The 14,688-nt window shown below is 58.7% G+C and overlaps 2 protein-coding genes across 2 annotated transcripts in view; one reads left to right on the plus strand and one right to left on the minus strand.

The window, feature by feature from the left end:
* Positions 1–3,252: 3,252 nt before the first annotated feature.
* Positions 3,253–7,554, minus strand: PRSS21 (protease, serine, 21 (testisin)). Its single transcript, XM_012647515.1, has 6 exons — positions 7,488–7,554; positions 7,298–7,324; positions 6,810–6,975; positions 5,798–6,081; positions 3,747–3,901; positions 3,253–3,495 (listed from the first exon to the last, which is right to left on the minus strand). Exons 1-6 carry the CDS (start codon positions 7,552–7,554, stop codon positions 3,253–3,255), a joined length of 942 nt encoding a protein of 313 aa, XP_012502969.1.
* The window catches only part of PRSS41 (protease, serine, 41), a 13,217-nt gene continuing 6,081 nt past the window's right edge, over positions 7,553–14,688 (plus strand). The window contains exons 1-2 of the mRNA XM_012647516.1: positions 7,553–7,561; positions 7,815–7,858. Coding sequence (XP_012502970.1) covers positions 7,553–7,561; positions 7,815–7,858 — 53 coding nt within the window. The remainder of the gene's footprint in view (positions 7,562–7,814; positions 7,859–14,688) is intronic.

The following is a 14,688-nucleotide window of genomic DNA, read 5'->3' on the forward strand; positions in this document are numbered from 1 at the left end:
TCTGACGTCACCAATAAATAAAGCTTCTGCAGGGACAGTGCGTGCAGTGTGGTGCTTGGGTCCTGGGTACCACCAATAGCGCCAAAGCCTTCCCGCCTCCTGGGGGACAAAGCCTCCGGGGCTGGAGCCCAGAGAACCAAGCCGAGGCGTGGGGCAGAGGTGACTCCGCAAAGACCGCGCCCTGATCCCACGATCGATTGTTGAGGAGTCTGCCTCCAGGGCCACCACCGCCCCGTCCCCCAGGCCCATCCCGCCGCCTCTCCCGGCCGGGCTCGGTGCCGGGCTTCTCTGCGTGGCCACGGGGCCTCAGGGCAGCCCCTCGTTCGCCCATTCATGCAGCAGTCATTTGCCAAGGGCGTCCACACCGGGCTCCCCGGGCCCTGGGGGTGCACAGAAGAGGCCAGGTGTGCAGCTGCGCGGCTGGTTGCCCCATGGCGCGGATGCAGAGCAGAGGGTGGCAGGTCACGGTAGCACCTGCACTGATGGGCGCTCATGCGGTGGCTGTGCGTAGGCACCTGCCCAGAGGTGAGGCGCTGAGGGTGTGCTTCAGGGAAGTCTTCTTGGAGGAGGCGCCGTCTGAGCTAAGTCTTAAAGGATGAGGGAGAATTGGCCGAGTGGAGACAAGGAGAGGAGGACGTTCCAGCCCGAGGGATCTCTGGGCAAAGGCCAGAGCCGGAGACAGCTGGGGACAGTGCCCCTCAAAGCGTGATCATTTCCTACAGCAGCACAGGAAACTAATAAAGGCCTAGACCTGGCCCACTCTTTGTGTTCCCCTTCCCAAACCTCACATCTCCTACGGCGATCTCGGTGACTCTGCCAACAATCACTCCCGCTTTGCAGATCAGGAGCTGAGTCCCAGAGAACCTAGGTGACCAGCTCAAGGTCACGGGCCCGACAGTGGCAGGGCCAGGGCTTGAGGCCAGCAGGTGTATCTTGGGGACCCAAACCCTGCCAGGGCTGCTGCTCTGGGTCAGGAGGGGAGGGTGGGGGCATGGAGGCCCTGGGAAGGGCTGGGTCACCCCAGTTCCGGATGGTTCAAAGCTTCACCCAGGGATCTGCGTGCCCCCAGCCTGCCCGATGCTGGGCAGTGAGCTCCAGGGTGCCCCCTCAGCTCGCCTTCTCCCCAGCCTGGGGTCCCGGCTCCCGGCTCCCGGTTGGATGTGTCTGGCTTGGCCTGTGGTGCTGCAAGGGTGGTGGCACCCCCTCCTGCACCCAGGCGCCCACACTCTCATCCTGGGGAGCCACTCGCAGTGGCCACCGGGCAGGGGACTCTTCGCGGCCACCTGGTGGCTGCCTTGGGCCCTTCAGGGAGCGCCCAGTGGGTCGGACGCCGGGGCAGGGGCAGGGGACACTCCAGTGGTACACAGCGCTTGTCCCATCCACGTCTTGGTAGGCGTCCAGGTCTGTCCCCTGGCCTTTTCCCAGCCCTGGGGAGTGGCCATGGCCGAGAGCTCCTTCCTTCCACCAGCCTCAGACCCCACGAGATTTCCGGGAGTAGGGCCCCACCTCCCCTCCACGTGGAGCTGTCGCCAGCGCCCCCTCTATCTGGCACAATGCCACAGCGCCCACGCAGGGACCAGACGCAACACCGTGGCCAAGTGTACCCAGCGCGGACCACGGCAGCTCCTCCGCACTGCCCAGCCCGGCCGAACACCGCAGGCCTCCGACCCACGGCTGCTGCAGGTGCGGGCCACCCACCTGGGAAATACCACACGTGCGATAACAAATTGTGCCCCTTGGTGTGAGAAATAAAATGACAGTGATCGGCTGGAGGGACAGGAGCCTGGGGCCAGGCCCAGGGAGGAGCTAACTTCTAGACGGAGGCCTGGATCGGGAGTAGGGGTCACCCAGGAAAGGGGGGACACTCCAGATGCAGGAAACAGTGTCAGGAAAGGCCAGAGGCAGAGAAGGCTGGGCACACAAGGCCCCATGTGGCCCGTGCGGGCGGAGCAGAGTGAGGAGGGGAACAGACAGGGACAGTGGGACTGGGACAGGAGCCGGAGGGTGCTGTAGTGGTGTCAAGTGAAGGCTGGACTGGTTCCCCAGTGGGTTTTAATCTCGCCATGAGAGAGGGTAGCAAGGGGACCGGGCCGCAGCCAGTGCCCCGACCACTCCATCCCCAGGTAGATGAAGAAGGGGAGCCCGGGACACTGCAGAGTGCGGAGTACATTCTGTGGGGTGCCCCCTGCCCTGGTGTGGGGAGCCAGAAGCCCCTCCAGCCTTGCCCCAGCCTCACCAGTGACCCGGGAGGGTCTGCTGCTGGTGGACGCATTTTCCACACAGCAGGGCTGCGGGCTGCGGAGGGGGAGGAGTCAGGCCAGAGCTCCTCCCACCTTCTGCTCACAGCGTTTAGGCATCTTGGCAAGTGCAGATCTGCTTTCACAGTCCAGAGGGCCCACAGAGTCTGCCCTGCTGGGCTGCTTCCTTGGCCGCTCTGATGCTGGGGTCGGGGGACGCTGATGGGGGACACACAGGGTCGATGTCCTCCCAGTAACCCCGCCCCAGCCACTTACGGTGCAGCTGTTGCAACTCTCTCAGTGCTCACAGCCTCACCTGGGGTCTGCAGTTCTAGAGCATCTTGTACCCCCAGGACCACCCTCAACATGTGCGGCGGCGGGGAGAGGGTGTCAAGAGAGAACTGTCCTCCCCTAGAGTCCTTGTCCTCAGTGGGCCAACACTGAGGGCCCAGTAGGACTGTTCCTCTGTTGCCAGCAAGTGTAACCTCAATGTCTGTACAAACTATTAGCACCTTTACCTCCCCTGCCTTGGTTTCTGTACTTCTTCACCTCTGCTCCCTGGGACCTACTGCCAGATAAACTCCCTGTACCAGGTCCTGGTCTCGGCCAGCCTTGCAGGGGCCATGGTGAGACCGAGAGTGTCTGGTGTGTGTGTGCCGGGGAAGCCTGGGATGGGGACGTTGGGAGTGTTTCCTCCCTGGCACCCCCACCCCCAGCCTTCCCAGCCCCGGACACGCGGCAGCTGCGACTGCTCTTCCGTCCAGTATCTTCCCGGAGAGAGCTCTGCCGTTTGTAACAAAGCCTGGGGTAATGCACGTGGGTGGGCAAAGACTTAGGGGTTGGGGCAGCTCAGGGGCTGAACTGGACGTGGGTGACTGGGAGGAGGTTGTCAGGGAGCCCCCAGGCTGGAGGAATGCTCTGCCAGGCGTCACTCAAACGTGTTTATTAGCACACAGGACAGGAGAGACCAGAGCCTGGCTCAGCAGGTGACTCGATCCTCACGGGCGCAGGACACTCAAGCCTCAAGCTGCAGGAGTCGGGGAGCCCAGAGCAGCGAGAGGAGGAGCAGCGGCAGGGAGGGGTCCGGCCTGGGCATGCCACTCTGGGTCATCTGCTTCTGGATCCATCTGAAGTGCTGGCTGACGTTGGTGTAGACACCGGGCCGGTTGGGCCGACCACAGCCTATTCCCCAGCTCACGATTCCAACCTGATACCACCGTCCCGCCTTGTCGCACACCAAGGGTCCGCCTGAGTCACCCTGGGGAGCAAAGAGGGTGAGCGCAGCCTGGGGCAGGGTCGGGGAGCAGCAGAGAGGCTGGGAGAGCTGGATGGGCCTTGGGGCTGGGTGTGAACCGTCCTCCTCCCTGGGCAGCCACCAAGCTTCAGTTCCTGCATCTGCAAAGTGGGCCCACAGCCTCTACCTCCCAGGGTGAGTGTACGGATCAAATGAGGTAAGGGACACAGGCTGCTCTTAGCCCTGGGACTGGGAGAGGCGGGAGGGACACTCACGAAGCAGGCATCCTTGCCGCCTTGGGGATCACCAGCGCAAACCATGTCTCCCCAGATGTTCATGTGGAAATCAGACCTTTTATACAGGTGGTTGCACATGGAAGTGTTTATGATGGCAACCTGCACTTCCTGGAGGGTGTAGGGAGATGGCAGAGCTATTGGGGGATGGGGGGACAGAGAAAGACAGCAACTTGAGCCTCCTCTCTAAGGAGGAGCGGCGTAAGCTGTGGGTGGGCTGTCTCTGGAGCACCCATTGTGCCTGGCATGTTCCTCTCGATGACTCCCAGCTGTAGCCCAGCACATCACAGGTGCTCAACAATATCACAGAAGGACCCAGGGGATGAACAGGCTGTTAGAGGTGTCCCCTGGGCCTCAGTTTCCCTATCTGGTGGATGGAGGTGATGGTCCCTGTCTGAGCCAGTGGAGACATTTTACTAAGCCAGAACATGCAGGGGGAGGGGCCGAGGCTGACATGGTTTATGACAAACCCAGCCCAGCGGTGCCAGGCCAGGTGGCATGGCCCATTGGGCTCGCTTGCCTCAGTGGCATTCGGGTGCTTCAGGACCTGAGCCAAGCACTTTCCCAAGCGCTCCAAGGGCCCCTTCAGCACCCGGCAGTGCAGCAGCCTTCAAGACACACTCCCAGATGAGGACAGGGTCGGGGGAAGATCCCCCCATCCCGCAGCAAGGCACCGGGGAAGTGTCGGAGCCTGACGTGACCCACATCTGTCCAACTCCTAAGTCTGGGTCCTGATCAGCACCTTCTCCTGCAGAGGACGACGACAACGACACCTAACGTGCCGGCTGAGCCTCCTGTGCGCACGGGACTCTTCCAAGCCCTTGTGGGTTTAACCACCTCAGAGCTACCCTATGAAGACAGAACTATTACCACCCTGTTTCACAGATGAGACCCCTGGCACACGTAGACAGAGAGCCTGCCCAAGGCCTCCCAGCTGGCACGAGGCAGCGCTCAAGTTCACACCGGGCGGCAACTCCAGAAGCACCTCCCACCTGCCTCTTGGGCACTGGGAGAATGAGGCTGGGCCTGAGGCATGGTGGGACCCCCGTGGTGGCCCTTCACCCATAATCACTCATCCTGTGCAGCAGGGTCCCCTTCTGGGGGAAGGGAAAAACCCCTCCTCTAGAGGGAGGCCAGATGTGTGACCCTGGGGACATCCCTTACCCTGCCTGAGCCAATGAGCCCTAACTTCTCCTCCATTTACTAGTTGTGGGGCCTTGTGAAATTCCCGTAACTCTCCCAGTTTTCTCATCTATGCAATGGGTATGAAAACGTTCCCCACTTCACCTCTAGGTAAGCTCCAGGAAGGACAGAACTGTTACCTTGCTCACTCCTGGGTCCCTGAGTCTAGAACAGTGCTGAGCACACAGCATGTACGCAAGGAGCTGGATCTGCTCCTGTCTCTACTGCCACAGGATGGCGCGGCACGGGCCAAGCCAGGGAGCCCTGGGAAGGGGCATTCTGGTAGAGCAAACATGCCCAGTCTGGGGGCTAGAGGCCCCGGCGCACCTCTCCAGGTGCTGTGCCCAGCGCGTTCAGGGGACTTGTATTGAGGGATGAGAGGTCAGGCCCACGGGGACCCCCAGTGGGATTGCAGCGCTGAGCTGAGGCTACAGGAGCATGGTGTAGAGAGTCCAAGGAGACAGAAATGGGCTCGGGCTGTGGAGTCAGCCAGAGCCACGTCCTGGGAGCTGCGGCAGGCACGGAGGAGCCAGAGGGGGTAGCTAACGCCTGGGGGTGCGTGAGCAGCATGGGGAAGTGGCTGAGGCCTCTGTCACCAGGCTCTCCCCATCCCCCACCTCTGCAGCCTGGGCCTCCCTGTGGCCCCCACAGTCTGGGGCAGCAAGAATTGAGTGTTTGGTTCCTGCCCTGGCAGGTAGGCGCGAGCGCAGAAAGGCAGATGAGGAGAGGAGGGGAGCAGGCCGGCAGGGGTCCCGCTGAGCCCAGGACAAGGAGGGGGCTGCTGTGCCTGAGTCACAGGGACAAGTGACTGAGAGTAGGACCCCCCCACACCTGCCTGTCCCTATGCTTACGCTTATCCTCTGCGATGGCCCCCCAGCCGGTCACCCAGCAGTCCGTCCGGTTCTCGAACTCTAATGTGGAGGCCAGGAGACAGATGGGCTGGATGTGGTTACTGTACACGACGGAGGTGGACAGCTTCACCATGGCGATGTCATAGGATACTGACCCCACGAACTTGGGGCTCAGATAAATCCTCTCCACCTGGTAACGATTGTAGTAGGCCTGCAGGTTCCAGAAAGATGGCATGGAAGTCAGCTCGCCAAACTGGACCGACCACGAAAAGGGGTCAGTCGACCTGGTAGGGAGGAGAGAGCAGTCAGGGGCCCCGGACGGGGCTTGGCCACCTGAGGGCCCAGTGCAGGAGCTGAGGCTGTGGGGCTGCTACTCCTGCCCCTCCTGGGCACAACAGCCCCTGTAGACAGGGGACAGCCCAGAGAGGTCACAGCCAAAGTCCCAGAACCTGGGGACTGTGAGGGAGGGTGGGGTCTTGTCCGCTCACAGAGCTGTCCTGAGGATACTTGAATCCAGCCGAGTCCTCCAGCGGGACCCCCAGGCAGCTGCAAAGAACGAGCAGATGCGCCGGGCAGCGTGGGCGCCCGGCAGGATGCGGCCAGCACAGCTTCCCTGGGAGTGCGCCACACCCAGGCTCGGTGGCCAGCAGGTGCCCCTCATCCCTGTCCTGCACTCCTGTGGCACACAGCCACCAGAGGTGGCATGAAGGCGGATGGCACAGAGGGTGGTGCCATTTGGGTTAAGGAAAAAAAAAAGAATACCCCCAAAAGTATGTAGAAATATTCTCGAAGAACATTCTGGAAGAACCTGAACAGGGTTCCGTCCAAGAGCACTAAAGGGAACTGGAGTGAGTGTAATAGGTTGCAACAGAGCAGGATCCCAGGAGAACACCAGGCCACACCCACGTGTCATGTGCCCGCCCAGTGCCTGTCCAGGCTTGGTGGCCAAGGGCAGTGGCCCCACCCTCCCCCGCCTCCCGCGCCAGCTACCCGCACCTGACCCCAGACTCACTGTTCGAAGCAGTGAGCAGCGGTGAGCACCCAGCGGCGGTTGAGCAAACTGGCTCCGCAAGTGTGGGAGTCCCACAGCCGCAGGCTCCCCTGCCACGGCCAGCGCCCGAGCACCGAGTCTTCTCCACCCACCACGCGCGGCGGGATGGTCCGCTGGCCGCAGGGCCCTGGGATGGACAGACGGACCCCGGGCTGAGCAGCGAAGCAGGCCCGCCCCTCCCGGCCTAGCCCCCGCGGTACGTGCAGGGGGCGTCCCCGAGGATCCGCGCGTCCTCCCAGGGCCCCCGCGCGCGTCCTGGGTTCGTGTCCAGGTGGAGGAAGGTGACCGGGGGGCCCTCCCACGTGGTCTGCAAGGCCCGCGCCTCCCCGCAGGGCCCATCAGTTACACCAACGAGTTTTCGATCCTGGGGTGGGAGAGGAATAGATGAGGCCCCCTCTGGGCCCCAGCCCATCTGCACCGCGCAGGGAGGCGCGATCCGGGCGCCTTACCTGACAACAGGTTCGCCTCCTGCGGCTCTGGGAGGAGGCAGGAAGGTGAGCTCCCCGTGGCCCGGCGCCCCCCATCCCGCGCGGCCCCCCTGCTGCCCCCGCCACGCCCCGTGCCGCCACACCGCGACCCCCGCGCGATCCCCGTGCCGCCCCCGCGTCCCCAGCCCGGCAGGGGCGCCCCGGAGCTCACCCGGCTTCCCGAGGGGCGCCCGCGCCAGCAGCAGCGCCAGCAGCAGCGCCCCGGCCCGCGCGCCCATGGCCTCGGCTCCGCAGCGTGGCGCCCCCTCTGCTTCCTCCTGCTCCAGGCCGGCTGGGCGCCCCCTGGGGAGCGGGAGCCAGGGCGGCCCTGGCCCAGCACCTGCCCCAGCTGGGCTCCTGCGCCCGGGGCTGTCTGGGCACCCTCAGGCCTCACAGCGCCCTGGCTTTCCGCTCCTGTGGGCCGGGTCCCCAACCACACTCCTTGGCGTGGCCCAGGGACCGGTGGACCTGAACAAGCCCTTTCTTTTCTGCAACCCAGAGGTCCCATCTGTCCCGCCGTGGCCCCCTCTCCTCCACCCACTGCTTCCTCCGAGACCCAGGACCTGGCCCACAGCTGGAGCCCCCGTCAGGGCGCATAGCGGGTCCTCCCTGTGCTGGGTTGGGGCCTAGCACTGTTGGGCTGGGGCAGGACGAGGCTCCTTCACGGCACTTCCTTGGGGACAGTGATGGTCCTGGGCTTGGTCCTCCCTCAGCTGGCAGCCCGCTGTTGCCCACCTGCCCAGGCCACACCCTGGCGCTGGCTCTTGCTCTGCTCCCATCACTGTGCTTGGGGTTAACCCTTTCTGGAAGCTGACACTGCCCTTGGCAGGCTTCATTGTCTGGGGATCCCGGGTGGAAGGAAAGGGCAGAAAGGGAGACAGACGCCACTAGGTGGTTCAGCCGTGTCCCTGCGACCTGTGACTCTGGAGGGGGTCCCTGGAGGCTGTGCCTGCTTGGTGCGTCTCTGTGTGTCCTGAACACCTGCAGGGACACCGGGGTGGGGAGGGGTTTGCAGAGCGATGAGCTCCCCAGCATCACCTTCCGGGGGCTCCCTCCAGAGGGACTCCCAGGAGCTTCCTCCAGGTGCCCACTCTCTGGGAGTCCTGGCCTGGGCCCAGGTGGGGAGGCAGGGGCGGGCAGAGCCAGGGTCCCTGCCTGGGGAGCAGTAGTGGAGATGGCCAGGTGGTGTCCTCGATCCAGGGCACCTCGAGGGAGATGCTGGCGAGACACCAGGAGCTGGGGACCAGAGCTCCTTCTCCAGATGTTGATGCGGGCCCAGTACCACGGCTCCTGCACTTCACATGTTGGGCCCTGCACCCCCACCCGAGACGCCCTGCAGTGAGCTGGGCCGTGGGCGTGGGCTGGGGACTCGGGCAGAAAGGAGCCCAGTGGGAGGCCAGGGCTGGGTGGGGACTAGGCCCCCTGAGCACAGCCAGGGGGCGAGGTTTTCCCTAAATGTACCTTCCCTCTGTGTCCCATGGCATCACCACACTTGTACTGGGCCAGGCTCCTGCATACTCCCTGCTGTCAGGAACACGCGTGGCTCATCGCCCAGGACACTGCGCCCACAGCCACCGTGGGGAGGCCCAGAGAGGCCCTTCTCAACTGCAGCCCAAGGGATTGCCCCCGTCCCAGGTCCTGCCAAACACTCTGGGGACTCCCACGGCCCTAGAGAGCCCCTGCCCACCTACTGTCTCCTTCCCATGACCACCTACCTGTCCCTAGTCCCCGGGGTGTCCTTTCCTAGTGAGCTCCAAGCTTGCTTTGCCCTCAGGGTCGCCTCTCCCTGCAGCCTCCTCTCCAGACAGCTGCGGGCTGGCTTCCTCCCCTGCCCAGCCTGGCTCTCTCTGCCCCTCGCCCATCTAAAGCAACCCCTTGGCCCCCACTGACCATCTATCTCACCGTCCTGATGTATTTTGTTCCTAGAATGTAGCAATATCCAAAGTGACGTTGTTTTTCTTTGTGGCTGTGTCACTGGCTGCCACCCAGCACTGTGCACAACACGTTGAGTTTGTTGAATTGAAGGGTTGGTGGAGCACAGAAGGGGGAGAGGGCAGAGGGCAGAAAGGGCAGAGAAATGGGAGGCGTGTAGGCTGGCAGAGTGTCCCCAGGGTGAGGGGCACTGAGCCAGTGGGGCGACCTGCCCAGGACTGGCCCTGGCTGTGGGCTTCACTGAATGGCTCTCAGGATGCCACTTGGGGAATATCTCAGCTCTTTGGAAGCCAGAGGCAGGGTCTGCAGGCTCAGGAAGGCCTTGGGGGTCAGGGTGGCCCCTCCAGGAGGTGGGGGTGGCACTTTGTCCCCTCCTTCCACATCACTGTGTCACACCGGGCCACCGCCCCACGTGGTTCCCGTGGGGGAGTCTGAGGAAGTCGGCAGCAGCAGTGGGTGCTCACGTCCACGGCTGCTGGAGCAGGAGGGGTCTTCCAGCGAGGGCAGAGGGGCTCATGTGCCTTCTCCGTGGGACACCCCAGGGGATGACCTGGCACCATGTCCTGGTGGTACCTGTTAGCCGTGAGTGGTTCAGGAGGCCTCGGGAGCGTGGCGACCCTGTGATGTCTCTGGCGGTCGGCCGTGGCTGTGGTCCGATATCCAGTGATTGGTCATGGAGACCAAGCGTGGGCGCTTCTTCTCCTCCGGGGGCTGCGAGTGCAGGGAGCGAGTGCCCAGGCAGGCAGGGCCCCGGCCCAGCCCTGCCCAGGACCCTGGGATTCCCCCCAAGCCTTGTCAGTGATGCCAGGGTTCACCCCAGCCCTATTCATGACCCTGGGATTCTCCCTGCAGGCCTGCAGTTGACCTTAGGACCCCCAGGATGTGCTGCTCTGGCACCCACTGAGCCTAGGGGCAGGGCTCCTTGGGCTAGCCCTGAAGCTCTCAGCCTTCTGTTTCCCTGTCTGAAAAGTGGGGCTTTTATAAAAAGGCCGTATATTCAAAGCAACCCCCCAATGCAGAAGGAGCCTAGAAACCAAAGAATGAGACCATATATTAAGCCACAAAATAAGTCTCAACAAATTTTTTCAAATTGAAATGATGTCAAGTATCTTTATGTACCACAATGGTACTAAAAACCAATAATGAGGAATTTCCAAAATTGCAAATACACGGATATTAAAAAACATAGTCCTGAATAACCACTAGGTCAATGAGGAAATTAAGGAGGAAATAAAAAAGTGTCTTGAAACAAATAAAAAGTAAAACAACATACCAAATCCTATGAGATACAGAAAAAGCAGCTATCAAGAGGGAAGCTTATAGCAATATGCCCACATCGAAAAAGCAGAAAGATTTCCTATAAACAATCTAATGATATACATCAAGGAAGTAAAACAACAGGAACAAACCAAACCCAAAATTAGTAGAAGGAAAAAAATATTTAATAATAAAGCTAAGAGCAGAACCAAATGAAATAGAAAGTAAAGAAACAATGCAAAGGATCGATGAAACGAAGTTGTTTTTTTAAGATAAAATCAATAAACTTCTAGCTAGACTAACAAAAGAGAAAATTGAAATAAAATCAGAAACAAAAAAGGAGACATTACAACGGATACAACAGAAATACAAAAGAACATCATAGACTATTATGAACAACTATATGCTAACAAACTGGAAAACCTAGCAGAAATGGATGAATTCCTGGACACATCCAACCTACCAAGATTGAATGAGGAAGAAGTAGGGAAACTGAACAGACCAGTAAAGTAATAAAGACTCCCTACAAAGAAAAGCCCAGGACTGGAGGGCTTCACTGCTGAATTTTTCCAAACTTACAAAGAAGAATTAACACCTATTCTCTTCAAACTATTCCAAAAGATTCAAGAGGAAAGAATTATCCCTAACTCCTTCTGTGGGGCCAGAATTACTCTTACATGAAAACCAGACAAGAATACAACAAAAATAGAAAACTACAGGCCAATATCCCTGATTAACATATGCACAAAAATCATCAACAAAATACTAGCAAACTGAATCCAACAGCATTTCAAAAAGATAATACACCATAATCAATTGGAATTTGTCCCAGGGATGCAAGCATGCTTCAGCATTTGCAAACCAATAAATGTGACCCCTCATATCAACAGAATGGACCACAAAAACCATATCATCATCTCAATAGCTGCAGAAAAACCACTTGGTAAAAGTCATTTTCATGATAAAAACTGTCAACTCAGCATAGAAGGAACATACTTCATAGTAAAGGCCATTTATGACAAACCCACAGCCAACATCATACTGAATGGAGAAAAGCTGAAAGCATTTCCTCTAAGAACTGGAACAAGACAAGGATGCCCACTTTCATCACTCCTATTCAACATTGTACTAGAAGTCCTAGCCAGAGAAATCAGGCAAGAGAAAGAAATATAGGGCATCCAAATTAGAAAAGAGGAAGTCAGTTTGTCCCTCTTTGCAGATGATATGATCTTATATCTAGAAAACCTAATGACTCCACAGAAAAACGCTTAGATCTGATAAATAAATGCAATAAAATTTGCAGGGTACAAAATCATCATAGAGAAATCAGTAGTGTATCTATACACTGATAATGCACTAGCTGAAAAAGAAATCAAGAAGGCAATCCCGTTTACAATACCTACCAAAAAAAAATAATGCCTAGGAATAAATTTAACAAAGGAAGTGAAAGACCTCTACAAGGAAAACCACAAAACACTGATGAAAGGGATTGAAGAGGACACAAAGAAATGGAAAGGCATCCCACGCTTATGGTTCAGAAGAATTAATATTGTTTAGCTGGGCATGGTGGCGTGCACCTGTGGTCCCAGCTACTCAGGAGGCTGAGGCAGGAGGATGACTTGAGCCCAGGGATTGGAGGTTGCAATGAGTTGTCTTGATGCCACTACACTCTTAGCTCAGGCAACAGAGTGAGACCCTGTTGAAGGGGAGAAAATAATTGCAAACTATTCATCCAACAAGGTACTAATATAAAAGGAACTTAACAGTAAAAAACAAAAATAATCTCATTAAAAAGTGGGCAAAGAACATGAATAGGCCGGGCGCGGTGGCTCACGCCTGTAATCCTAGCTCTCTGGGAGGCCGAGGCGGGCGGATTGTTTGAGCTCAGGAGTTCGAGACCAGCCTGAGCAAGAGCGAGACCCCGTCTCTACTAAAATTAGAAAGAAATTAATTGGACAACTAAAAATATATAGAAAAATTAGCCGGGCATGGTGGCGCATGCCTGTAGTCCCAGCTACTTGGGAGGCTGAGGCAGGAGGACCGCTTGAGCCCAAGAGTTTGAGGTTGCTGTGAGCGAGGATGATGCCACGGCACTCCAGCCCGGGCAACAGAGTGAGATTCTGTCTCAAAAAAAAAAAAAAAAAAAAGAACATGAATAGACATTTTATGTTCCTTCAGGTCATCAGATCTGTTGAGAAGGTGCCGCAAATATTGCCCTAATCTCAGTGATTTGTTGTGTAATGAAACCGAATTGTACGAGGACGATATTGCAACAGTGGCATCATTGGTAAAATTCAGTTGCCTCATGTGAGTAAGTCATACGCTAATACTGACATTAATGACCAAATGTACTGAGGGTTGAGTTAAAGCCTCCTCAGGATGTACTATTGATGGAAAAGACCAGCGTGAGGAGGAACTGGATCTATTAATAACCGTCAGCTAATCTGCACTTTAAACAGTTCCGCACAGGCTTCCCATAAGGTGTGAATGGCAATAGATCAATGGGGGAAATGAGTCGCCAAATCAGAGCAAAATATACAGTTGACATAATGCTTTATTATGTAAGTCAGTTCCTCCACGTGTTGGCCATAGTCATAGTGACACAATTGCTGTTCCTTTACATAAACCCATATGTGAGGAGTCTGGCTCTTCGTTAAAAACCCATATGTGATATTTCAGGCCTGATTGTAGGCAATTTCAGGGCTGTGCCCAGCAGGCCTCAGGAGGAAGCTGCCCTCCCTACACCAGCCTTGGTGCACAGCCAGTGCACTGTGGTCTTGGGAAGGAGCCGAGGCCAGGGACCTAGGCGCCCCCACCCTAGCCAGCCATGCTCTTATTTGCACTTGCATTCCTAGACTCAGATGCTCATAAAGCTATGGCTGTTTTGTGTAGCAGCCAGGGGTGCCTTACAGCAAAAGCGAACTCAGCAGGCTTAGGGTGTCAAATGCTGGACATCCAATAAAGGCTGGCCCTTGGCCAGGTCCTGGGAGGAACTCTAAGCCCTCAAATGTCCTGCCTGATAAGAATGTCACTGCCCACCTGGAGCCTTCCCGCCCCTCCAGGCAGTTTATGCTAAAACATGATTGGTGGCAGGGCCATGGGCCACGCGGCATCCCTCGACCTCCGGAGGGCCCGGAGACGGACTGACTGGTGTCAGCCCACCTGCTCCAGGCCCACACGACCACTCTCCAGTACAAACCCTGGCCACCACGGCTCAGGGAGCCTCGCTGGGTGGCAGAACCTCATGTGTGCTGCTGCACTGGCTGTTGGGAGGACTGGGCGCTGCCCACAGACTGCGCTGGGAGAGCACCTGGAATTTCCGCCCTGGGCTCTGCCGGGCTCTGACCTGTGCACCTGTCACTGCGGAAACCATGACCAGGAGTCCGCTGGTTTTGCTGAGAACTGTGAATCACTGACCCCGAGGGTGGTCTCGTGGACCCGACTCAGTTGGCGCTCACAGCTAGGCCGGAGGGCCGCTTGGGCGCGTTGGCAGCCCCACAGCTTCCCCACAAGGAAGGACAGGTGCCGTAGGCTCCGTGCAGTCTCGTGGGGCCTTCTGCAGGGCAGCGGGCAGAGAAGTAGGCTAAGAGCCCTCCAGACGGGGAACACGGCCGCCCTCGTTCTGTGGGTCCTTCCTCCACCTGGACGCCACCCCGGGACCATCACGTTTAGCAACAGGCGACCCGCTGTTAGGCCTCCAGTCTGCCCTCAAGGAAGACTTGTTAATGAGCTTTAACGGGGGCTCCGGCTGTGGGCCAGGTCCTGGGTCCCGGAGGAAGCAGTGGGTGGAGGAGAGGGGGCCACGGCGGGACAGATGGGACCTCTGGGTTGCAGAAAAGAAAGGGCTTGTTCAGGTCCACCGGTCCCTGGGCCACGCCAAGGAGTGTGGTTGGGGACCCGGCCCACAGGAGCGGAAAGCCAGGGCGCTGTGAGGCCTGAGGGTGCCCAGACAGCCCCGGGCGCAGGAGCCCAGCTGGGGCAGGTGCTGGGCCAGGGCCGCCCTGGCTCCCGCTCCCCAGGGGGCGCCCAGCCGGCCTGGAGCAGGAGGAAGCAGAGGGGGCGCCACGCTGCGGAGCCGAGGCCATGGGCGCGCGGGCCGGGGCGCTGCTGCTGGCGCTGCTGCTGGCGCGGGGGCCCCTCGGGAGGCCGGGTGAGCTCCGGGGCGCCCCTGCCGGGCTGGGGAC

The sequence above is a fragment of the Propithecus coquereli genome, unplaced genomic scaffold (genome assembly GCF_000956105.1).
Source record: "Propithecus coquereli isolate 6110/MARCELLA unplaced genomic scaffold, Pcoq_1.0 Scaffold27, whole genome shotgun sequence".
Classification (NCBI taxonomy): domain Eukaryota; kingdom Metazoa; phylum Chordata; class Mammalia; order Primates; family Indriidae; genus Propithecus; species Propithecus coquereli.